The sequence below is a fragment of the Grammomys surdaster genome, unplaced genomic scaffold, assembly GCF_004785775.1.
Source record: "Grammomys surdaster isolate TR1022 unplaced genomic scaffold, NIH_TR_1.0 372, whole genome shotgun sequence".
In the NCBI taxonomy this organism is placed as follows: Eukaryota; Metazoa; Chordata; class Mammalia; order Rodentia; family Muridae; genus Grammomys; species Grammomys surdaster.
Window position 1 is genome coordinate 9,406,992 of NW_021604791.1, and position 27,206 is coordinate 9,434,197.

The window sequence follows — 27,206 nt, forward strand, 5'->3', positions numbered from 1 at the left end:
CAGGAGTCATCTAGGAAAGGCTAAGACTAGCAGGTGGACTTCCTGGAGGTGGCCCACCTTTATGCATGGACTAAGATAGGTGAGCTCTGAGAGGTAAGGTCCCAAAGAGACTTCATCTCAGGATTCCTTCTTGCAGCTGATATGCCTTTCCTGTCGTTACTAAATTAATACTATAATCCCTGGGCATTAGCACACTCTATTGATCAGATTTTCTGCAGCCCAACATAAAAATGAACTTTCACGAACTAATGCTGTTTGATGAATTAATGATCTTATAGAGCTCCTGATTTGATTCAAGTAATCTTAGGAAGAAAGTTTTAAGAGATGCTTTTAGTTATTTTGCTAGAAAGATGTAATAAAGTTAGAATCAAGAATAGAATGTGCCCACTCCTCATAACAGTAAGTAAAGGCTGCATAGTAAGGAATACAATGAGCTTCTAAAAGGAGCAGTAAAAGGAGAAATAGGCTTGTGATAAATTTATGATCAAGGGAAAGCATTCATTCTAGGTCAGGGCCAAGGATGAAGCCACAGGTGTGCACTATGATAGGACAAGGTCATGTGAAACTGTGGCTTTGAAATTATAATGAGCTTATAGAATGAAACATGGCTTTGAACTTATTATCAACATCCTTCTGTAACTCCCGTTTTGTGTAACACTTTATCTGTGAGGGAACTTTCTAAGAACTTTGGTCTATAAAAAGGCCAGAGAAAAGAAATTAAAGAGGATAGGGTTGGTGTGGGGAGCCCTGCTCTGCTTCTCCATCCAAATGTATACGTCTGTCTGTTGATGTGTTCAAGAGTGTGTGCAGCATGCACAGACACTTGAGGAGTTATGTGTGTGTGTGCAGCATGCACAGACACTTGAGGAGTTATGTGTGTGTATACAGCATGCACGGACACTTGAGGAGTTATGTGTGTGTATACAGCATGCACAGACACTTGAGGAGTTATGTGTGTATACAGCATGCACAGACACTTGAGGAGTTATGTGTGTGTATACAGCATGCACGGACACTTGAGGAGTTATGTGTGTGTGTGCAAGTGTGCACGGACACTTGAGGAGTTATGTGTGTGTATACAGCATGCACGGACACTTGAGGAGTTATGTGTGTGTATACAGCATGCACAGACACTTGAGGAGTTATGTGTGTGTATGCAAGCATGCACGGACACTTGAGTTATGTGTGTGTATACAGCATGCACGGACACTTGAGGAGTTATGTGTGTGTATGCAAGCATGCATGGACACTTGAGGAGTTATGTGTGTGTATGCAAGCATGCACGGACACTTGAGGAGTTATGTGTGTGTGCAGCATGCACGGACACTTGAGGCATTGATTCAGACAGGTGGCTGGGCCCAACCAGACTGCGTATGTATGAATGTATATGTGTCTGTGCATAGCTGCCTTGTAAAAGGTTTTAATTCTTTTCCTTTCCTTCCTCTCTGGTCCACAAAGAGTTAACCAGCCTAGTCAGTAAGAGGCTTCTAGCTACTGAGAAATGATCGATATCAATAAACCCTTTACCTATATTCCTTGCCGACTTCCAGGTTAAACAACAGTTGTTAATTCACCTGAAGCCATCGGCTTCTGGCCCCAGAATAATGAAGAATCAAGAAGAGTAAATATTATTAATAATAAGCAAACTTTTACTTTCGAAGAATCAAGTTCCCCTCCCCGCTTCCAGCCAATGCTCTGCCCCCTCAGTGGCCTTCCAGTTGCCTGCTTGGGCAGGTTCCCCCCGGGCTCCTGGGATAACCTGGAGTCTGGGATCAGCCTGTAAAATCACTGCCAGACACTATCTCTATAAAAGCTCAAGGGAACTGAGGGAAAACACTATCAACTGGGAAGACTCTTCATGGTACTAGTTATAAAAGAAACACAACTTACACTAAGGGGAAAATCTTATGCCGAGAATACCAAGAGAAGATTTCAAATATGTAAGAGAACTCTTGCAAACTTTGTTTTTTATTCTCCTATTCCCCCTTGTAAGACCCCAGAGGACACAGGCAAAATTGAGACAAGGAAGGCAGCATGGCTTTGTGGAAAGACATGACAGAGCAATGGCCTTCAACTGCCCCTCCTGTCTGGCAGCATTTCACCACTGAGGACTGACAAGGCTGCACCAGGTGACCTCTGAAGTGTCACGATTGTACGACATCAACAAAACTACAGAGCAGAGAGAACCAGAGGTCACCACATGTGACCACTCAAAAGCTCAGTGTGTCCCTGCACATTTGTATGTGCACCACATGTGACCACTCAAAAGCTCAGTGTGTCCCTGCACATATGTATGTGCACCACATGTGACCACTCAAAAGCTTAGTGTGTCCCTATACATATGTGTGCAAGTGCCCTTGTGAGCATAAGAACTCTTAGAACTGGAGTCACAGGCAGTTGTGAACCACCATGTGGGTGCTGGGAACCAAACCCAGGCCCTGAGTGAGAAACACGTGTCTTTACCGTTTTCTAATATTATATCATATTATGGCAGTGGATCCCACGCTTCCTAATGCTACAACCTTTTAATACAGTTCCTCATGTTGTGGTTATGACCCCAACCATAAACTTATTTCATTGCTGCTTCATAACTGTAATTTTGCCACTGTTAGGAATCACAACGTAGTATCCATGGTCTTAGATGACCCCTTCAAGGGGTCTGAACCCACAGATTGAGAAGCACTGTATTATAGTCTCTTGTTGATATATTAAAGTACCACTCAGAATATTTAAGTATTATACACTTGTTATTTTGAAACATTTAAGATATTATTAACACTGCTATTATTAACGTTGAACTTCATTGAAACAACAATTGAAAAGCTCTGTTGTGCTAATTATAACTTACGACTTGTAGGAGTCATGTTCCTTACGGGGAGCACAGACAGAGGGAAGAGGCTTGAATTCTGCTTTCACTTGGAAAGAGCTTTGGTTGTTTTCTGAAAGTGGAAGCAGATAGGAAGCCCCTGCTCTCCCACCCTAACAACAGACTATCATCTAGGAAAGCCCAACAGGAGACCTTCTCCAGAGGAGGGTTCCAGGCCCCAGCAAATAAAAGGGGAAACTCAAGTACAGCCCAAACGTTTTCCTGAGTTACAGAAAACACACTGTAGGCCAAAAAGGAAGGAGTCAAGGGTCAAAAAACAAAGGCCTGGAAGTTTCCAGAGTCACCTCTAGTCTTCGGCCATGCACTTATTGGTGTGCACATGAGAGCCTCCAGAAGGATGTACTGGAGCGGCTAAGCAGAAACTGAGTTGACAGAGGACTGAAGATGGTTTGTGTTTCCACGGCCAACGTAGAAAGAGCTCACACTAGGGACTGAGACAGCTCTGCTTTAACATACCAAGGCACTGCCAAAATAAAGGCTGGTCTGGATCACCCTTTCAAAGCACACAACCGATTCCAAGTGGAAGAGGCAACCCAGCAACCTGTAACACAGAACTCACATCACTCCCCAAGGCAAGGACTAGGACAGTAACTAACCACACAGCAAGAGTCAGAATCAGGAGGAACTTGCCCAACACAGTATGCAATGGAAGACAGACTCGGCTGGCAACTATTTCTATCTAGTAACACAGTCTCTATGTTTAGGGAGGTACAAGGACACTGTCCTGAGAAGAAAAACAGAAGGTATTAAAAGAAATGGGGCTTCTGAGATGAAATAGTATCTGCAATGCAAGACGTTAACAGGAGATTAGAAAATGTTAAAGATTAATAAGGGAGAACACAACAATAAAACTCTAAAATGAGGAGAATGTGCTATTGATGGTCCATGAAACAGTATCAAGAAATATAACAAACATTTTATAGTTGAAGGAAGAACATAAAACACATTTAAAGGGTAAGACCTAAAAGATTTCCCAGTTTAATATCAACTACGAACCGACAGATTCAAAAAGCCCAGCAAATCCCAATCAGGTTTCCCAATAACTGGGAAAACTGTGTTGGAAGCATTACAGCCTACTTGCTGGACAGCAGAGAAGAGAGAAAACTATCTCAGTAAACAGGCATTGTGCTTGGAGAATAAAGATGGGAATGGCACTGGATGCCACACTGCTGGAGACAACGAAAGACATCACTGGGAGGGCAAAGTGCCAGCACCAAGCCTTACCCAGAGAAGCATCTTGTGAAAATGAAGGCAAAGCCAAAGTCTTCCTGAGCAGCAGGTCTGCCTGCAAGGACTGTTAAGGAAGCTTTGTTCCCCACAAGGAAAATGGCATCAGAGACTGGTCTGCAAAGAGGAAAGAAGAACTTGGAAGCAGCAGCAACCTGGGTACCTGCAATAGACACACCTGCCTGTTTAAACAAGACCACAGTGTAAGACTCTTAGCGTGAGTAAAGTCTACAAGCTATGACGGCAAAACAAGAGTCACCTTTGCCGAGGGTCTTACACAGCTACACATTCGAGTGCAAACCGTAAACCCTTAACGCACCACCGCAAGGCCTGGGTGAGCAGCAGAAACAATACAATAGAGATATGGGTAATAAAACATGGAAGAAATGTCAGACTCACAAGAAACAGAAAACCCCACCTCAGTCCCACAGAAGGCATGAAGAGAGGCCAAGGCACGGCAATGATGATTTTTTCCCTTTGAAGAACAGGTCTGATAAATAGGAAGAAGCAGCAAAACAGGAGGCCATATCAGTTACATCCACATCAGACACAGCATCAGCGTCTGTAAGGCACGCACTGTCACATCCACACGCACACCATCTTTCTAAAATCAACTCTAAATACACAGACACCCATGGATTAAGGGAAGAGAGAGAGAGAACTGACACGCCATGCAGATTTTGGCCAATGAGTGCCATTTGCAGTGCGTTTCTCACAGTAACTTTGGAATAAAGAAGAGACACACTTCAGAATGGAAAGTGGGTCAGTTCATTCAGGACATAACAGCATGTTTAAACCTAACATCACAGCTTCACAACATACTGGAGTAGGTTGGATGCAGGGTAATGGAGTAAGTTAGAACTGAGGAATTCACTATCCCTCAGCTGACAGAACTGACAGACAGCAGTCAGTAAAGACCTGAGCACCTTCAACCCAACTGACCCAACTCAGAGTCAACAGAGATATGTGACAATCAAGAGCAGGCCATATTTTGGACCATATATTAAACAGATTGAAATTGTACTTCTCTGACTAACAGAATTAAATTAAGCATCCATAATAGAAAGATTACCCAGGAAATCTTTACCAGAAATTACCCAGAAATCCCAAACATCTGCAAAATAATCAACATATTACTAAATAATGTATCAAAAAGAAATGGCCCGGGAGCGAGGCTGAGGGACAGGGTTAGGAGCTGCTGGCCTGTGTGGCAAGCCAATCAAAGCAGAGCCTGCAGACATTCCAACTGAATGCAAATGAAAACCCAGCTTCCCAAAATTCATACACTATCAACAGATTCTCCTCAGTGTGTACTCAAGCTGAAATGAATGGCTTTGGTAATTAAATGATAAAAATGAGTAGTTATTATTCATCATTGTATAAAAAGGAATAATTCACCACTATCTGTTGAAGATGCCCCTCAAAACCAAAGACCTCTACTGAACACATAGAAAATTCACAGTCCTGGATCTACCAGGAATATGAAGAGTGTGTTCTCAAACTCCAATGTCACACCAAGGAGTTACTGGGGTGTGAAGGTGACTGTGGCCAAGTCCTCCAACACGGGCTGACCCAGCAGGCTACAAGCAGAGCAGCCCACAGACCTGGAGATGGATGTGGGAATGCAAACAGGGCTTCAGACAATGGCCCAGCATGACCAGAAACACACAGCAGAAAAGCTGAAGGGTCAGGCCTCAGGCTCGACAAGTCACACGGAATACAGTTCCCTGCAGACATCACCATGTCAGGAGCTTGGAACGGGATTATGTCGGGCTGGAGGAAGTCCCAGATTCAAGTGCTTCAGTGGGAGATCCACTGTCCATTAGTAACATGACAGAGGTCATTCCTCTACTTCCCTCTGGCTCCCTTTCCTCCTATATGCAGTGGGTAACATCTCCTGGCTGCTGGGAGGCAGCTGCATCAGCCCCATGAGGATGCACACATTGGCATGAATGTAGGGAGAGGTGCCGAAGGCTTCAGGAAGGGGACAGAGGATGACTGATGACTCCTTAGTGATGCAGGGAGCTAGCCGAGTGTAGAAAGACGCCTAGCATAAGAGGCAGGTTACAAGTAACAAGGACCTCAGCTGACAAGCTTGCACTGGAGTGGAGGCACCAAGAAAGAGGAGATCGAAAGAGCTCCTGTAAGGTGGGCCACACTGACTGACCCAGAATGGGAGGGAGCCAGGAAGGAGCAAAGGAGACTTGAATCCAAAGCACAGAGGGTGGCTAAGAGAATTTTGACACCTAAGCAAGACGCCAAAGAGCCAATTTGGGTGTAGAAAGTTAAGATATTCCTGAAGAGACCTCTACATGTTTAAGGGGAGGGGAGTATGTATTGAACCTAGAAACTAGTACTAAGCTCTACGTCCACGTATAATTACATAAATACCACTCCATCAAGCACCACGTGTGACCCTCATCCTTCCGTTCCTAGCTGCAGTTAACCCCATGCACACCACGACTCTGTGAGGCTGCGGTTTCAGAATGACATGAATTATGACTCTGCATAGCACTGCTGACTGATGTTCAGCTGCAGACTCTAATTCATCATGGAATACATTTTTGGTGCTAAAACTGGTAAAGCCAAAGAGTGAAGAATAAAAAGGGTCAGCACAGAGAAGGAAAGACTAATTCCTCACTGTACTGGGAATAAACAAAACAAATAAGTAAAAAAGAAGGAAATATAAAAAAAATGCAGCCAACCAAAGTCTAGCCATCTAAACCCAACAAACACCCAGAGAAGATCCTCATCGGGAGTAAAGTTAGAGCTATAAGTTAGGCAGAGGCCAGTTCTCCATGAACATGGCACCGAGTCCTTTGGAATTCGCTCCCTAAAGTGACCAGGCTTTTATTCACTCCTGTCACAAACACGGACTTGAATCGATAAGTCAACAAACAGGAAATCAGACTTGGCTTAGATTCACATTCTTTCCCAGGACATCATTCAAAGTGAAACTGGATTAGCTATGGTCAGTTCTAGTCTCTCTAGGGGAGAAGGTCTGTTATGTGAAAACGGACGGCCTTTCCAAGACTATCCAACAGTTCTAAGCATCAGATACAGGGCTGGAATACAACCTGCTCCTAAGCCTGTCACAGGAGCTGTTCAGTGGCAGTCACTGAAGCTTCTAGCCAACACACACATTCGCCCAGAATCAGCTTTCAAAGCATTAGAAACACTAGCTCATGCCCTTGGAGTCACTTTTCAAGGTCTTTGCTGTGGTGTAAAAAGCAAATCTCCAAAGGCAATAAAAGAGGGGAGGGAGAGGGGAAACATCTGGACAGGTTCCAGAGAACTCACCCGTGCAAAGTCAAACGCGTATCTGTAAATGAGCTTAAAGTTTGTTGTATCGTTTAATAATGATCTTAAGTAATCCAAAGTAGTTCTGAGTTTTTCTGTTGTATCACATCTAGGAAACAGAATAAAAGTAAATTACAACCTGAGTGGTTTTTTTTTTAAATTGGAGTAATTAATATAAAAACCAAAATTTAAAAAAAAAGGTGGAAATGGGACTGTGTCCATAATGACCATTTGCTTTCTGTACTTTTTAGTAAGTGTTAAAGGCACAGAAGAGTGGACACCCAGGAACCCAGCACAGCTTCACACACTCCCCGTCACACTCATGTTCTTCTCACGTGCGCGTGCGTGAGGCCTGGACGCTTCAATGACATTGCCATCAATCCTCACCCCATTCCAGTGTTCCATGTCTACTTTCTCAGCTAGCACACAGCCTACACTGCCTCCAACTGCTCTGCAAAGTGCCTCTGACGCTGCTTTTCAGAGACCATTGCAGCTGTCTTTTTAGCATGCCACTCTGTCACGTAGGTTCCCCACGATCACTCACACATGTTGCTGATGGGAACATGGCACTGTGTCCTTATGTGCTTCCAGGGCACGCCATGAGGAACCTTGCCACACCAGGCTGTTCCCTATCGCTGAAATTAACTTGTATTAACGCAGGGAGGGGATGCTCCGAGTTCTCCATTTGTTAGTTATTTGTGTGTTCGTGTGTGTGTGGGGGGGGGGGGGCAAAGGTCAGTTTCAAGTACCACTCTTCAGGTGCTGTACATGTAAACTTGCTTTGAGACAATGTCTCTTATTGGCCAGAAATCTACCGAGTAAGCTAGAATAGCTGGGCAGTAAGCCCCAGTGACCTACCTGTCTCCATCTCCCCAGGGCTGGGATTTACATGTGTATACTTGAAAATATGCTTGGCTTTTAACATCCAGTCTGGGAATCAAACTCAGACCCTAGCCCTGTACAACAAATACTTTGCCAACTGAGCCTTCTCCCCAGCCCTAGAGTGTACTCTCCTAGCTTTGAAATATTAATATTAAGCAGCCTGTGGGTGCCACCTCAAGACTGTGACTACCCAGTTCATCAGGTTTTGTTTTCAACTTGCTTTTCCTGATGCCTCAATTTCCCCTTAAATAGTCTGTATATAAACTTACAGATCAGACGTACTAGTGCAGAGACACTGATCCTGACTGTGACATGGTGACATTCGGGTACATCAGTGAAAGCCCTACATGCCTTCTGCTGGTAATCTCCAATGCCCCTAATGAAGGTACCGGTGCAGGGGTCCTAGCCACTGCAAACACCCCTTGCCCCAGCCTCTGACATCTCAGTTGCCTCTCCTAGCAGCAAATGCAGCAGGGCTGGATGGCCACTCAACACCCCACCTACACAAAGCATCTTTACACCCCCGCTAGGGTCTGAATGGCGGCTGAACACCCCATCTACACAAAGCAGCTTATAGCCCTGCAAGGACCACACCTGAAGACGCAGCACATGGATTCCTGAACCGATGTCCTCCTGTGAGGAGCCCTGGACAACACTGTTCTCACTCTGTGGACTTAAGAGTTGCCATTTCTTTTAACTCGCTGTGTTCATCCATTCCTGACTTGTTTCTCTACAATGCTCAAACCGTCCAGTTTGGGCAGAGGCCCTGGAACCTGCATCCTTCTGATGTGAGCCTACCAATCTCTACACACTTCCTCCTTCTCTGGCATAGAAGTTCCCAGCCCCCATTTTCTTCTTTCTCTGCTTCAAACTTGAAACCAGCTGTTTTCCAGGAGCCCTGATGATGACAATCTGTTTTTACCAGTAAGTAATAGTGTTTACCTTTGATAAGGAAGCACACTAATTAGTAATTTTTACAAATTAACTTTATTTGCAACATGTAAGCCCTAAAAAATGAGAACCAGGCCAACAAGATGGGGGGTGGGATAAGAGAGCTTGTTGCACAAATCCGGTGACCACAGTTCTATCCCAGGAACTCAGTCAACAGTACAAAGTCCTCCTGTGACCTTGTAATGAATGGTACACTGGTGAACTGTCATGTACTGTCTGAACTCATTGAGAAGCTGGCTCTTGAAAGAGGGGTGGACTGTCCTCTGGCCCCAGTCCCATCCTGTGCAGCCCCTGCTCAAACACACTTAAGTGTCATCTTTGTCAGGGGGATGTGCTGCCTTCCCGAGGGTGGCAGGGATTAAGGAGAACAACTCAACAGCAGACTGCTCGAAGGCAAAGCTTTCTTCCACAGAACCTACCATGGCTTGTTTACCAGTAGTATCAAAGTGCAGAACCTACCATGGCTTGTTTACCAGTAGTATCAAAGCGCCAAGAGTGAGGGAAGGAGGGTGGGCAGTGGGAAAGGCTGAAGGTCAGCCGAGGGACATGGGGGTGGGGAGCTCCACCGGACTGCCTCAACTTCCCCAGTGGGTTTCCAGGTGGACCACCCAATCAGGCACTATAGCCAATGCCTTAGTGGGGCTTCCCAGGCACTGTCTGGAGGATGTGCGAGCTCCTCACTCACTGACATTCCTCTCCTGGGGTTTCTGTTCGTTTACTTGGAAGTTCATCCTAGGGGACTCGGCTCTATCAGGAATGCCATTGGCTGCTTTAAAAGGGCTTCCACAATCAATTCTGCTGGATAGTTTAAGCCCTCAATTTCATGTTTGTTACTAATCTATTCTTTTAATTTCATTTGCTATGATACACTTAATGAACTCACTCATTCAAAACCAAAAGAATGGCTATACAAGTCTCCCACAGTCCACTGTGAAAACTTTATATTGAATCCTACAAACAACAGAGGCAGCCTCCTGCTGTGGGAGAGACCAGGCGTGCACCCTCAACAGCTTTCAGATCTCCCAAAAAGAGTTGAGAAGCTGAGAGTCTAACTATAGACCTAGTGTCAGAACCCAAATGAGGATGGCAGAGACAAGAAAAAGGAAACACCCAAGGCAGCATGGGGTAGGTATGGCTGGGACATGGGCGCAGCAGCTGGCTTAGGCTTATTTGACATTGGGTGTACTTCTGCAGAACCAAGACCCTATTAATTAAAGAAAAAATTAATGTTACGAATACTGAGGGAGGGCTTGGAACGGGGGAAGCTAGTCCATCCAAAACCATGTAAGGCTGGGTTCCTAGTCGTCACTAGAAAGGAAACGCAAGGGACACATTTAGATGGGCTGTTTCATCCCGAGCAACAGATTCAGGTGCAGGAACGTCAACAGAGAGGGCTGCTAGAGAGAACGGAGTGTGTGTGGTGCTGGGGCAGGACAGAGTGCAAAACCAAAACAAGACCTGGGCCAGGCCTGGATGACCTTTCTCCTCCTCTAGAAAAACATCTGCAACTCATGTCCAACTGTGAGAAATAAGCAAGTCTCCTCTTTAAAATGAGATCAAATATCAAACGTATATCCAAAATTCCATCCCGTATATCCAGCAGTACTGGTCCACCTATCACAGGGGCTCTTCTTTGTAAACTCAGAGCTCAAGCCAATAGGAAGACAGGGCTCAGTTGCCCTGCCTGAAACAATAGGTTGCCCTCTAGTGGACACCCAACAAGAACCCTGTCAGAGGATAAGGGACAATAGAGAAACAGGTTTGTGTTGTGTCCAACCCAGAGGGCTTTCCAGAAAGTGGCTGTATTTCCACCTCAAGTGTATTCTACATGGTAAGTCACAAGCTCAGTGAGTGAAGTACACTTCTCAGTACAGACAGCAGGCCCACCCCTCAGCCCTCAACACCTGCATCCCCTCATGTGGTCCAAAGCTATTTTCCTAGCCTACCAGAGCTTTACACAAACACTGGCTACCATTCTAAGCCCTCCCCAAACTCAAGGCCCTTCCAGTTCTAAAACATCCCCACTGTGAGGTAATAACCACTCTGAGAGGCTGTCTTTTTCACCAAAGGCTGGACTGCTACAGTCTCTACCTGTGTCTGCCACTCTCTCACTCACACACGCCACCAATTTGTCCGCTGAAATCTTAATCCCCAAGGCATTGTATTAAACTGTGGGGCTTGATGCCCAGTGGATGGCCTCATACCCAGGCACACAGGGAAGAATTAACTACATTCAGGGGTTATTAATAACAAAAAAAAACAGTTAAAGGGGGAGGATGTGAAGTAGATAGGAGAAAGATGGGGTGAGGGTGACCAGGAGAAGGTGGGAAGAGTAGTGAACTGTTATGGTCAAAATATACACATACATGTTTGATTAGATTTTAAACAAGTAAGTTAAAAATATTTTTAAAATTTTGGAGGTGAATTTTGGACTGAGTCATGAAGGCAAAGCCTTTGTGAATGGGATTAATGTCCTTAAAAAAGCGGCCTAAAGTAACTCGTTTGTCCTAACCAGCGGGTGAGCCACACAGCCATCAAGCACTCCTGGACAAGCCAGAGCCAAGCTGTCCCTAGATACCGAAGCTGCTGGAGCCTTAGCCAATAGCTTCACCCAGAACTGTGCGGAGCCAACTTCTGCTATTTATAAGCGTCTCTGTCTATGGTACTTTGCTGTATCAATTTAAATAAAGTAAAATGAGTATCACTGCACATAGATACAGGTTTTTATCATATACACATGGGTTCCAACTTGAATCTATAGTATTTAACAAGAAAGACTTAATAAAATGAAACTGACAAAAACCAGGGGGAGAAATCTAAACAGAAGACAAACATAACTAGAAAGACAGGCCACTTCCATTTTAGTACACACAAGCAACTTCCTTTTGAGTTTTCCTGTGGACTAGGTAAACCCATCTTACAAACACAGGACTTAGCTGATTCAACGAGCAGAATGACTAATATTTCTGAACTTTTTAAGTATTACTTCTAAGTCCTGCCCCTAACGGGCTTTGTTTTGGTGACAAGTTACTTTCATGGTCAACCTGGCTGCACTTAGAATCACCCAGGAAGTGTAACTCTCGGTGCCTGTGAAGGTGTTTCTGGAGAGATGACTCAGGGATGAACACCCACCACCCTGAGTGTGGGCAGCAGCACCCCAGGGGCTGGGGCCCTGAAATGAACCAGAAGGAAGGATAAAGATAAATGCCTGACAGTGTGGTTCATACACATCTGGAACACATTTACTGGAGTATTTAAAGCTGCAACAGTTTTAAGGCTAGCAAAGTTCTAGAATGTCACAAGCTGAGCTTACTGGGCTAGCCTGGTCAAAGTGTGGAAGCCTCCAGTACCAACGGAGGGACGACTACCCAGCAGCTCTCAGGAGGGCGCGTGGTGGGGGGGGATGGAGCTTGGGGAACTGGACTTGAGACCAATCATATTTGCCAAGGAACTGGCAATTGTTGGCTCATGTTCTAAAAAGCTGAAGGCTGAGTTCAAAACTAATCGTCTATTTTGTCTAACAGGAAATTTCAGGACAGTGTAAAATGTCCGAGCTGTGGGCAAGGCTCACATGCGTTCACCTCCATTTACAGTCAAGAGAACAGGAAGAAAGAAGTGTGAACATGGCTGGAGGTGAAGACAGAAGTGAACCAGTTTGGCAAGGATTTGAACCGTGTTAATACTGGGATCAAGATGAGAACTGAGCAAGTGCAGACAGACCAGCTAGCTGGAACTATTAAGAGAGACCAACAACATTGCTGAGGAAACCCCTCAGCCATTGGCTCATACTGATCACACTTCAAAATGCAGCAATGCAGACTCCTTTGAAAACTCTTATTTGGAGAGTGACTGATTCAAGCGGCACCTGGAAGAAGGCCACCTAGGAAGAGTGGAATACTTAGGACGGCATTTCCCCAGGTTCAGCGTCGAAGGCACACAGGGGCCGCTGCACCTTGGATCAGGGTGTATTTAGAGCTGGCAACACAACTTGGCACAATCTGTCCACACGTGCTATGTTTTCAGGCAGACACAGTACTGGAGCTACGGGGTCATGGAGAGAGAACTGCCAAGGCTCCCTCAGGACACTGAGGCCAGGCGACGTGTAGTAGAAAGGCGCTCCCGCACAGAACTCTGAGTGGGCAGTGCGTCAAGCAGTGGAACTAAAGCCCATGTTGCAACACAGATCCCAAAATACCGCAGACGGCAACCAGGAAGGTGGTCATGTTTACTGAGGAACCTTTGCAAGTACGAAGAGAGCTGGCCCAAGAGAGATGCCATGTGTCCCACAGGTGACACAGTGGGAGGGATACTGTAGCCCAGCGGAGCTTGAAAGCCACTGCGAGCCCTCAGATCCTGGGCATGGAGCTTCAAGGTTTTGTGTTCATTTAGGGCTTCTGGTCTTAGGTAGTTCTTTCCTGGTATCCTCCCAATTCCTCATTTTGGGAATCAGAGTGTTTATTCTATGCCATAGTATACTTAATTTTACAGGGCCCACAACTAATTGATTGCCTGGACTCTCGAAAGAGATTTTGGACTTCTAAAAAATGTTGGAACCCTAAGACTATGAAGACTTCTAAGTTGGTCTAAACGCACTTGGCATTATGAGGTGGTCAGGAGCCTATACAAAGTGTCCACATTAGGCTTACGTTTTAAAACTTAGTTTCTAGTTAGTGGCATGGTTGAGAGGCTGTGGAGCTCTCGGGAAGTGTGGCCACGCTGGAGGAAGCAGACTTGCATGCCTTTGTCGCCAGGTCCCCACTGCAGACATCTACTCATGTCGTGCGTCAACATAAACCTCTCCTCTCTGAGCTGCTTCTTGCATTAGTTAGTTTTCTGTCATTTTGATAATACACTTTGATCAGGGTAACTTAAAGAACAAGTTGATTCTGGCTTACAATTCCAGATGGCTAAGAGTCCATCCTGCAGCAGGCCCAGTAGTAGGCAGCAGACACAGTGACAGGGAGCTAAGACATCACATCTCAACCTCAAGCAAGAAGCAGGGAGAGAAGTAGAAGGCAAGGCTATATGATCTCAAATCCCAACTCAGTGACATACTTCCTCCAGCAAGGACACACCTTCTAAATGGCCCCAAACAGTACCAGGAACTTGGGGACCAAATGTTCAAATACCCAGGCTATGGGGCCACATTCTCATTCAAATTATCACACTTCTTGTTAGGTCATGGTGACAAGACAGAGCTGTGGTTTCCAACCTTCCCAATTCTGTGACCCTTTAATACAGTTCCTCATATTGTAGTGACCCCCAACTGTAAAATTATAACTGTAACTTTGCTACTGTCATGAATTGTACGTAAATATCTGAGTTTTCCAATGATCATAGGCAACCCCTATGAATGGGCTGTTTGACCCCACGAGGGGGTTGTGTCCCACTGGTTGAGAACCACTGAGAGAGAATTGTGCTCATGGTTTTCTCTTCCAGGATGTGGCAACTGGCATATCAGAGCCATTCAGATATTTCCTAAACAGATTGCTAATCAAGGGAAGGAAGCTACAGGAAGGTCCTTAAAACCTTGAGATTGTACAACACTTGAACCACAGAGCGATAATTCTACCTGAATGAGCACCTCCATGTTGGATAAGGAAACCAGTCTACACATTTTACACCACACACAGAGAAAAGGACAGCAGATTCCTCTGTCTTTATAGCAGGCCATGTATCACCAGACCCTGAACTTGTAGAATTAGGTCCAAGCCACCTTCAAGAATCCACCCATCACACACTGCACTACATCACAGAACAGAGTCTATAACCAAGAGCTTCATGGAGTCCTGTGTCCCCAACAATGCAGACACTGGCCTCTCTGCAGAAGTGTCGCACCCAAACACACAGGCAAGGCCTGACATGAATAAGAAATCTTGTGAAGATAAATGTCTGACAGAATCTAAGACTGTATGAAAATGAGCACTACCCCTTCAAGAACAAATGAGCGCGGGCCTTTGAGCACGGGCCTGAAAGATGGTGCTGCCTCAGCCTTGGACAAGCTGAACAAAGTCTCCACACGCCACGCATTCATCACATGGACACTCAGAGAACAGCTACAAATCACTCTTTTCTGACAGCAGTAGGAAAAGCAATAAGGAAAAGGATAGGTCAGCAGGCTCTAACACAACAGACGCCATTACACAGGCATTTCCTAGGCCTCCACCCTACAACTGTAGTGCACACAGACAAGAAATGTATCTACAAAAGGATGGTGACTTCCGCCACGGACGATGCTGGCAGAGGAAACCGAGTTAAGAGCCAAGTCGTGTTTTTTCTTCCCAGCCCTCCTCTCACGAGTCACATATCACTCTCCCTAAACCCTCAGTTTCCCCATCTGTGCAATGTGCAAAGTGAAGCCAACCTGCCTGTTTTCACACTGTGGGGTTCAAAGAGGAAAACAGCAAAGAGAAGGCACAATGCACATGGCTGAGGCTGTACCCACAGGGACACTAAAGGCCAACGAGTCCATCATGGTTTCAATAAAGTCATGAAACCATCTCAGTTACAACTTTAATCCAATAAATTGTAAGTCTGTCATTCCTAGTTAAGGGGAAAAGAAAAAGATAACGTACTCTTGGTTCTTAGACCAAAGCTAACTAGTCTTTCATCTTGGACACCATCTGAATTATCCCTCTCTCCAAAGTTGCTCCTTCCCATACAGCAAAATAATTTGTCTTTTTGAATGAAACGCTAAGCTAAGAAAGTACACACGCACATACGGATGCACAGCAGGGGGGGGGGAGATATGCGCGCACACACACATACCAAGTAAATACATAAAACTACTAATTTTTTTTCTTAGTCTGGACTAAGGGGTTCAACATGGTTCTGACCGGATAGACTAAAACAATAAGTTTTTAAAACAAAGAACTTTAAAAGAAAGAAAACATAAAATAGCTTAATTTTTAAAGCATGATTGTATACTGGAATGATAATGTGTGGGTGCCAGTGGCTAAATAAAATGTATTGAAACTTTATTTTTTTAATGTGGCTATTATAAAATTTTAGTTTACATACGTGGCTCACATGCATGGGAAAGGGGAGACTTATTTCTTGCCAGAGCTACACCAGAGAAATACTACTGCTTTTTTTGCCATACATATAATATATAAACACTTCAGTCACTAAACTATGACATCATTATCCTCAGGATGGATTGTGGTCTTTCCATATCGGGCCAAAGGGAAGCTGTTACACTACCAGGCTTCTGTTCTTCACGTTCTACCACATCCTGAGCTCCCAGGAGCGAGGAGATCCAGACAGGCCCCTCCTTTACCCTACACCCATATTCTACACCCCTCTACTAACCACCCAAGACCCTCACAGCCCCGGACTTACTGTAGGGAAGTCATTCCTTTCAGCCACTCCTGTAGTGTAAAATAGCCCATGTTTTGTGCATCCAATTTCCAAGCTAGGACAAGCATAACTACCTGTTAAAATACAGAGATACAGTGACAAATCAGACCTCGGCAATTAGCTACTCCAATGTCCTGCAAGAGCTTCTGCCCACAGTGGCCCAGTCACTGAGGTATGAAAGGTGGCTTCAAAGCAGAGTTAGTTGGGTTTGAAAAAAATAACATAATAAAACTAGTGATAAAATTATTTTTATTTTAAAACATTAAATTAAAAAATCAGTAGGGTTTTTAGATTTAAAGAGGTCAAAATATGATTGCTAAATAAAGGTAAAAGAAATGTGATTTATAAATTAGCGGGCTGCTAAGAAGAGTTCCTCTCCCAAAGGGCACATTATACGTTCTTCAGATTACCCACAGTAGAGTTTCTCCTAGCTCAGAGGTGTCCTGCAATTCTGATGTATTAATATCAATTTACTCAGGTAAACCAACCTATACTCTTAACTGACTGGGCGTATTATCAGGCTTAGCCTCTATTCTGTTCTGTCACAAAGACTAAAGTAAACATGAACTCAACATGGATGGTACCCACGGACATGGTAACAGGGACAGGAAAGCCCAGCAGGCCTCAGCCCCACACAAAGAACTGCAGGCCAGGAAGGATGCCAGTCAGGACCGCCCAGAGTGGGAGAAATAGTCTTCCCTAAGGAAGAGTGTATGTACCGCAACACACACACACATGCACGCACAGACGCACAGACACACACACACCGACACACAGAAACACACACACAGACATAGGCACAGACACACACACATACACAGGCACACACACATATACACACACCAATTAATGAAAAAAGGTCATGAATCTTAAAGAGCAAAGAGGAGTATATGGATAAGTTTTGAGAAAAAAAAGAAGAGAACAGAGTTTTAGTATTTGATACTAATTTGTATCTAGTTTGTAATAGATGTAATAGTGTTTTTAAAGTTCTGCATAAAAACATGTTTAATAAGCAGCTAAGAATGAAGGAACATGAACTTACACACACGAACACAAACACACACACACACACACAGTTAAACAGGTACAGTGGACACTCACCATCCTTGGGTTAAATCAGTGAGAAAGCTATGTGTTTTTCAGGACCCCCAATCCTTAGTAAATGAAAGGATACTGAATTTTATGGGCCTGATAAAATCAGAAACCAAGGAGTTAAAATACCTGTAAAGTGTTCATAGAATCAGAAAACAAACACTGCCCTCAGCCACTGCTTGGCTTGCTTGGCAGGCTGCAGCCTGAGGACTGACAGTACATCAGGGTTTATAACCCCACTTCTTACCTCAGGATATGAAATACCACCAGTACTTCTGCCCCACCTCAGAACTGAAGCACAGCAGCACATACTTGGAAACAATCCAAGTCTTAATTTAGTCTTTTAGTCCTCCACGTAATTTTACATATCAAGACTGTCTCTTCCTACAGAAACAGAGTTCTAAAGGGTTCCTAACTGCCAACAAGGATGCCAGGAATAGCTAGCTGCCTTTTCTCCAGAACTGTTATTGGTGAGGAGCTTCAAGCACTTTTCCTTTTCCAGTCAGAATCAAAGCCAGGACATCTCCCATGGAGGCAGGCTTTCTGCCTCAGTGAATATATGTTCAGCCCATCCCTCAGATCCTGAAGCCTAACCCTGAACTCCTACTCTCACTGGACCTGCGGCTGGCCCCGCCCCTCTTCCATCTCTCTTCTTTGCCCATCCGTATCTCTAACCACTGCCAGCTCAACTCCCTCCCACCCTTCAGCTAACAGCTAGAGAAACCTGCCTCATTCCTGCACAGCAGAGGCCACCACGTCAAACACTGATGACATGCTCCTCTCTAAATGCTTACACCAAGGTGAATAATTTACCAAAATATTGAAGTGAGAACACCTTGAAATAATTTTTTTAAATTTTCAAAACAAAAATCCACATCATGAGACACATTCTAAGGATACTTTAGAAAATTTAACTCTTCTCTTGGAGAACCTGTGGGGAGGGAGTAGTCGGCAAGGCGCAGAAAAGGAGAAAAGGAAAATGAAGACCAAAAGGTGTAAAACCTCAATTCCCAGTTTTCATTAGCAGCACAGTACACACCGTGGGCAACAGATGACTTTAAAAGTCTGAACAAAAGGGACAGTCCCTTGAGACCTCCTGCAGACCACAAACTCCCTTGGGACGGGCCGTGTGTGTTAGTTACACTGGCAGTTAGAGAGATACTGACGTGCATCATTTATCAACAGGGCACACATGTAATTTTTCATTTTAGTGTAACGTGTGAGAACAAGACAGACCATTTCACAGTCATGATGCAGAGATCTAGGCAAAAATAATTAAGCATATATAAAATAGTTCTAAATTCTGAGGGAAATATTTAGTGCTTTTATACTAAAAGTCAGTCAGTTTTTGAGTTAAGTTCAATTAGAAGTGAAAGACCTGAGGAAATTTTATGGAAATTACCACCTACTCAACCCTTCATGAATAATTATTTAAAATCTGGAACTCTTTTATTAAGCGGGAATAGTTACTGAGGGGATAAAGGCACACAGCACACGGTGACTCGTACCCTCTGCTCATCTGGCACTGTAGGTATGTGTGTCCACACCCTTTTTATACATCAGAAACTATCACTGAATATACAAGAAATCAACTCAGTAAACGACCACAGTTACAGCACAGCACTTGAAGGGAAGAAACCAGGCCAGGCAGTGGTGGTGAACACCTTCAATCCCAGCACTCGGGAAGCAGAAGCAGGTGGATCTCTAAGTTTGAGGCCAACCTGGTCTACACAGCAAGTTTCAGAACAGCCAGGGCTACACAGACAAATCCTGTCTCTCACAAAGAAGGGGGAGGGGGAGGGAGGGAGTAGTGAGGGAAAGGGAGAGAAAACATTCTGTTTACAAATCAAACTAGAATTAGAACATATTTCTTAGCTGGCCTCACACAAACCAACACATAATTACGTCTTGTGTTACTGCTTTACTTTGCAAAAGACAAACAGAGGCAAGAAAGGAGGACCATTCCACACTGTCCCAAAGGTGGACTTACGTTTTCTGGTTCAACACCAATGTCTTCACAGAACTTTTCCATGCCTTCAGGACCCACCGCATCCTCAGCTCCTGTAATGAAAGGAAGTATCACGTGAATTAAACTTGGCACACTATCAAATATGTCCGAGAAGAAGAAAAGGACCTAACTAACTCCTCTGGGAAGAAGTCAAGTACAAATTAGAAAATACTCAATTGAGCCCTTTAGGATTAAACCTTTAAAGGAGTCTATTTTGGACTCTCCGTGGACTCAATGTGCACCCTGACCTTTGGAGAAGGCGGTCATTTCTAAGGACAAGGCTATTTCAAACCACTGCTTTTTAAAGTATCTAAAAACTCTGCATCTGATTTGGTAATGATATCTATAATAAACACATGCAATAATTTCTAGAATCATCACAAAGAGTCACACACTAGCCTCTATAAAATAGGAACTATAACATGTTTTTATATAGAAAAAAATCTAATGTAATCCAATATCTCTAAATTCAAACAGTTTTTGAAAAAAATTATTTCTATACTAAATCCATACTGATTTTTTCCTTGACATTATTTCCTAAGTAGGACATAATATATACTGACACAGTATATAAATTTACTACATATTTAGTATTAGAAATCTAGAAATGATTTAGAGTAGGCAGGAGATTTTTTCACAGGTCACATGATCCAAGTGCTAGTTCATTTCACTCTAGAGACTTGAGCACTGTGGAGTCTGGTCCCCTCCAGTCCTGGAATCAATGTCCAGAACATATCATGGGACATTATCATTTTGTTCTCTTTTTATAATCTCTCTCTCTCTCTCTCTCCCTCCCTCCCTCCCTCCCTCCTTCCCTTTCTCTCTCTCTCTCTCTCTCTCTGCGTGTGTGTGTGTGTGTGTGTGTGAGTGAGTGCATATGTGTGTGTATCTCTGTCTGTCTATGCATCTTCTTGCCTGTTTTCTGAGGCTCAAAGAGGGCTTAGGATGCACTTGACCTAGGGTTGTACATGGTGCCCAAGTTCAGTCCCCAGCAAGCTCAGTACATCTGTCCAGCCAGATTTGACCCTTGATCTATACTGTCTCCCCAACACCCTGGTTCTACCTGTTCCTTCCCAGAGACTGCCTGTATCTCCACTTCAACTCATGCTTGTTCTTTCCTGAAATTTTCTCTTTCCTATACCTATCTTTCCCCTGAAATTCAAAATCACCAAAATCACCAGTAACTCCTTACCTCTCCAATCTAAGGGACAACTTCTATCTGTGTTGTACTTGATCTCAAGAGGTTTGACGTAGCTCTTTATTCAAGAAACTCTCCTCCCATGGCCTCCAGAAATGTCTTCTCATCTGGCTTTCCTCCTCTTTTGGATTCTTTATAGGTTCTTTTGCTCATTAAAATGGACGTGTAACATTAACTGCTAGTCTTTAGGCCAGCAGGTTCTCAACCTACTGTAGGTCGTGGCCCTTTCGGTAAACCGCTATCTCCAAAACATTTTAGATTATAATTCATAATAGTAGCAAAATTAAGAGTTATAAAGTAGTGACCAAAGTAATTTTAGGGTTGGGGGTCACTACAACATGAGGAAGTGTGTGAAAGGGAGGGTCACAGCGTTAGGAAAGGCAAGAGCCATTGCTTTAGACTCTCATCCACAATTTGCAACCACTCAAAGTTTAACTTCTCAGATCTCATCCTGACCGTCTACACCATCCACCTGACTACTCAGTTCCACATCTGAAACTAGATCAACCTTCTTCCCAAGCCCACTGCTACTTCACTTCACTCTCCAGCAGCACCTCTAGATGACACCTGGCCTCTCTGTGTCAACCCTACATACCTAGAAACAAGCCTGGGAGTCACTCTCCCTTCTCCCTCACTAGCCACCTGATACAAATGCCCCACCTCCTCACTGTTACTTACTGGCTCCCCTCCAGTCCAGCCCTGGCTCAGGCTCCATTCTCTGAGACCACTGACTCATGCTGAACAAAGCTACTACGAGGTCCTCTCCAAGTACAACTCCCATGCTGGCTTAACTCCTCCAATAGCTCTTTATTACCTAGAGTCTAAGCCCAAGTCTTTAGCACATTAGCTAAGGTTCTCTATGATTTAGCAACACACACATATGTGCACACGCGTGCGTGCACACACACACACAATCACCACACACAGGCACACACGCACACAGAGGTCCCATATATAAGGGCAACAGTAATGATCCAAGCCAGTAATCCTAGCACTCAGGAAGTAGAGTCAAGATCAGGAGCTCAAGGTTGGCTATTCCAGCTAGATGAGGCCAGCATGGGTTCTGGACAAAATGGATGGATGGAAGGAAGGAAGGAAGGAAGGAAGGAAGGAAGGAAGGAAGGAAGGATGGATGGATGGATGCTCGCTCCAGAAACACCTACTGACCTCTGTGTGATTTCACAATACATGACAAACGCCAGATGCCATATGTGCTTTTTGTGCCTTGGCCTGACCTCTCCTTCCCCTTCTTCCCTGGATAACTCATTCAACCACTGAGAATAAAACCAAGTGATCTCCCCCATTCCCACCTCAAGCCACATTAACCATGTCCGTTGTGACTCTGTTCAATGCTGAGGACGGTGCTCCCTGTCAGGCACATTGCATCCAAGAGAGCCAGCCATTTTCCCTTCTCTGAAAGCTTGTGAGCAAGACCCATTCATTCTACAACCGCAGCACCAAGCTGGCGTTACTCAGTAAGAGTTTGCTCAGCAAGTGAAGCGTATTATACTAGGGCAATTCCTGTAGAATCTTTTTGCAGATCTTACTGCAGATCCAATGAGCTACTCAGTCCAGCAGAATCAATCATCTTCCTATGTTGCTGTTTCATCAATACCATTTATTGAAGAAGTCACAGACTATGCACTGTGGCAGTGCTTGGGATACAAAACGGGTCAGTGGTACCTAAGTCTTGCATTCCATTAAGGGAGAAGAACATCGGAGCAGTTTCAATACAGAACAATGACTAAGCCACAGTAAGAGTACACAGTGCGTACCCTCCAGGAGCATCTGCTGCAAAGGCCTGAATCACTTCCTGCCCTGAATCAGCCCCTTCCTTACAATTTCAACAAAGAAAAGTATTTTCCCAGTGCTACCATCTTCCCTTTATTTGCAAATGTTCTATTTTTTAAGAACAGATGCTCTGTCTTCCATAGTCAACTGCCATCTCTTTCTTGGACCTCCCTTCTTATCTGTTATTTTTCTATACTCCTTAATTTTAACTTGACCATTAGAGAAATCAAGTTTAACTTGGGGGAGGCGATGGGACTGTATATTAATGTATAGTACAAATATCATCTGACAGTGAAGATAAAAATATTTAAAAAGCAGATTTACCCTCTAAGTATCCTTCCCAAATAAACCCTTCACAAAAATGTAAATGTACAGAATATATACATACTGGTATCACATGATCAGGAAACTCACTTTGGCTCTCCAGAATACCTTAATTTCCCAATATTTACATTCAATTCTTTTTCATATGCAATAGGGCTGGCTAGTAACCTCCAAGCAACAGTAAATAAGAGCAGTGAGGAGGAACAGGCTATGTCACTCACAACTCAGTGGGAAGACATTTATGAGTTGATACTGACGTACCTGCAGCTCTGGCTCCAGTGAGTACACAAGATCACGCGTGCACTCCCGAAGGAATTACACATTAATTAATGCATTTACATGAGAAAATATTCAGGTCTAAAAGACACAAAGTAAAAAGTTGGAAGCTGCACTTCCCTCTCCTTACTGATTAGGCATGCATCCCCTAGGCTTGTGATACTAGGTGAAGCAGTCATACAATGGCTGCCGATTTTACAGCTTGCTCACACTTCACCTGTAACTCTGGTTTTGTCCTGGCACTCCCTGTGGCTCCCCCTGACTACTTATTCTTGCTAACTGGCGCAGAGGCCAGAAGACTGAAGATTACTAAGGAAAGACCCTTTATTCCCATTTTGCTAAGGTGTGCTTCAAGGAACAAATGGCTTTCTGGTATTTACAGATCTTCTTGTCATTTGTTTTAATTCCTGTTCTTCCTGATTTTAAAAACTCTTTCACTGAAGCTGACTACGGAACTTACACACCTGCATGTGTGTGTGTGTGTGTGTGTGTGTGTGTTTCCCATCTTGCTCTGCTCCTTTTGCACCTCTAATATGACACCACCATTCACATTCATTACAAAAATGATGGCTTTCAACTTATTAGCCTGAAAACCACACGAGAAACTAGAAACAATGTACAGAAAGCCTTTAACCACAGTGAGCATCTGGTGTGGCAGCACATGCTAGAGTATTTGAGAGACAAAGGCAAGTAGATCTCTGTGAGTTCAAAGCCAGCCTGGTCTAGATAGACCAGACAGAGCTAACAGAGAGAACTGTCTGTGTATTATAAAAGAACATGACTTCAGTATATAGTTTATAATGTTTTACTGTCAAAAGTGTATTCTAAAAATAGCAAAATATAGCATGTTATCATTTAACATTACCTCATCGCCTGTCATGTAACACTGCTTTCAATCCAGCTGTCAGCAGACTGCTCACTGGGATTGTACATGGCTGCTGGCTACTGTATATGTCAACGTGACACAGGCTAGGGTCATCTGGGAATAAGGAATCTTAACTGAGAAAATGTCCCCATAGGACTGGCCTATAGGCAAGTCTATAGGGCATTTTCATGAATCAATGAATGAAGGGAGAGAGGGAGGGAGGGAGGGAGGGCCGAGCCACTATGATAACCGAACTGCACTTATACTTGCTAGGAAAAAGGAAAATCAATTTTTCCAAAAGACTGACACTGGATTTATTAACCACTCCAGGACAGGCTTCATGTTCAGGAGGAGCTGACCAACATATAATGGACTCCACAGGGGTTTGGGTTTTGCTTGGTTGGTTTTTGAGCTGCTTTTATTTGATTATAGTTTGGTGTTTTGTTTAGGGGGTGTGGATTTATTCTTTCTTGGTTTGGGGAGATTTCATTGTTGTCTTGGGTTTTGTTTAGGTGGGTATGGAGGGGAGAGGATCTGGAAAGACTTAGGAGAGGGGAAGAATATGATCAAAATAAATTTAAAATTATCTTAAATTATAAAAATATAAGAATAATAATAAAATACAGTAAGATTAAACATAAGCTAATATCAGAACTGGACGAACAGAAGGAACTAACATCAGAATTACATAAAACAAACAAAAGGATCTTGATCAAGAATCAGAGACTACTCATCTGCTGACTCAGGAATCCCATAAAAGCACTAAACTGAAAGTCGTAAGAGATACATGAAGGATGTGGTGCAGGCCCGTGCAGGCCCTGTGCATGCTGCCCCATCTCTGAATTCACAGGAGCTATGATTGCTTTGTTTTAGAACAGTAGTATGTGATTTTATCCTAGGTCTCTGGGCTATCTGTCTTAAGTTCTAGTTACACCAAGAAGTACCAGGTATGGGTTCCCTCTCATGGAGTGAGCCTTAAGTTAGATCAGCCATTGGTTGGTCACTTCCAGGAGCTCTGTGGTGCTGTTGCACTAAAATATTTTACAGGCAACACACCACAGTCAGAGGGCTTGTGGCTAGGTGTTTAACTTTCTCTTTTGGTAGGTAGGATGCAGAGTATCTTCCAGTAGCAAAGACACCAGAATGGAGGGGTGAAGGTTCTCTGTAGGCCCAAGCTCTACTTCTCCATGTTCAATGAGTTGTGTGGGCGTTGTCTTCAGCAATGGGCCCTTGCCATCAGTTTGTGGAGAGCAACTTATAGTCTTAGCAACAGCCTGGGTTGTTTGACGATTCCCATGGGCCCTTCGGCCAACATCAGTTAGATGTAACCCAGTCCCTGGACTAGAAGCTTCACTTGGTGACAAGAGATGGCCAGTTGGGGTTCTATTTCCTCCATTATTTGGCAACTTTATCTAGATCACTGTCATATATGTATATGTTTTAGGAAGCTTCCACTGTGTTAGGTCTCCATATTACCCCTCAAATGGCCCTTAATTTTTAGTTGTCTCTCCTGTATTCACTTCCGGGAAAACCTAGCTCACTGTGGGTGGTACCAGCTCTGTCAGGTGGTCCTGGGCTCTGTAAGAAAGCAGGCTGAGCAAGCTCTGCTCCAAGGCTTCTGGGAAAGTTCCTGTGTCCAGGTTCCTGCCTTGAGTGCCTGCCCTGACTTCCCTCAGCGACAGAGTGAACATGAAAGTTCTAGGTTCCTCCACAGGTTGCTCTCAGTCATGGAGTGTATCGATGTGACAGAAACACTGAGAGGGATCTGTCAGTCCATCTCGAGATGACTTAGTGAGGAAGACCTAAGACAACAACTGCATCTGTACTCAAATAGTCAGCTGGGCGAGCCCTGGCTTACTTGGCTGTCACTGGAGGTCAACTGGGAAAGGCAGATTATAGGAAAAGTCAAAACACTAAGTGATGCCCCCCACCTCCCTGCCCCTTAAACAGGGTGTCTAAGTAAACACATCTAACTTTGTCCTGACCCCCGACCCTCACGCCGATGTCCTCACGACAGTGCTAGGGCACATCACTGAGCAAGAGGCTCTCCCTCCGTGGGTCTCTTTGGTAGTTTTTAACATAGCTTTCCAAAATACACTTTCATATTTTCATGAATACCCACTTTGGCATTTTACAAATTTTTATGAATATAAAATACTTTATATATTCTATAAACAAATTTTAAAATATATTTTATACTATCTTCCTAGTCTCTAATCTCATTTTGTTTTGTTTTCTGGGACTAAAAGACAAATACTGACAGAACTTAACTCAAAATAGCCTAAGGGCTTATAGTCACAGCCTACATAAACAGCACGGCCTATGTAAGTGAGCACTGTTTAAAAAATAAATAAAAAATGTTAAAGCCTGTAAAAACTACCCTGACTTCTTATTCAGAAATGAGACTTCAGAAATTAGAAGGTATCTGATAAACTGTTAATATAAAATTGAGTATTTCCATTTTTCAAAAAGACTTGAAAGTAAACCCTGCCTCTTCCCTGAGCCAACCCAATTTCCAAATTAGAATAAGGAATAAATGGACAACCTCAGACACTGGGAGGAAGAAGTCTCAGAGAAAGGGTTTATTAACTGAACATCTGGACTCAGTGACTGAGTTTCCACTGGTCTGGAAAGCTGAGAAACTCCAGCTTAGTATGTGTTAATCCATGCTGGCCTTGGGCTCCTCGGAGCAGCAGTAGAACTGGAGCCTCGGGACTAGAGAACCCATGTGACACCATCTACCCAAGGCCCTACTCTGCCCACTTCACATCAGGTTAAAAAGCAGGGAGAGTGCTTTTGTCCTCAATCCAAACCAGCACACCCACTTCCAGGCCACCCTTGTGCAGCCTCACAGCCTTTACCTACAGACACATGCCACAGTGCACACCCAAGTCCACCCTGGTGCTGCTCACAGACTGTGACCAACTGCACTTCCAGGACCTGTGTCAGAGAGGGAGGAAGCCTTCCAGGACCTGTGTCAGAGAGGGAGGAAGCGAGACGGCGAGAGAGAGAGAGAGAGAGAGAGAGAGAGAGAGAGAGAGAGAGA

General features: G+C 44.1%; 1 protein-coding gene across 7 annotated transcripts in view; it reads right to left on the bottom strand.

Annotated features, from left to right (window-relative positions):
- Dcun1d4 (defective in cullin neddylation 1 domain containing 4) overlaps positions 1-27,206 on the bottom strand; it is a 68,917-nt gene that overhangs the window by 10,677 nt on the left and 31,034 nt on the right. For all 7 annotated transcript variants that reach the window (XM_028780801.1, XM_028780803.1, XM_028780806.1 and 4 more), the window contains 3 exons: positions 19,689-19,759; positions 16,589-16,680; positions 7,415-7,523 (listed from right to left, as the gene is read on the bottom strand). In XM_028780801.1, the coding sequence (XP_028636634.1) occupies positions 7,415-7,523; positions 16,589-16,680; positions 19,689-19,759 (272 nt within the window). The remainder of the gene's footprint in view (positions 1-7,414; positions 7,524-16,588; positions 16,681-19,688; positions 19,760-27,206) is intronic.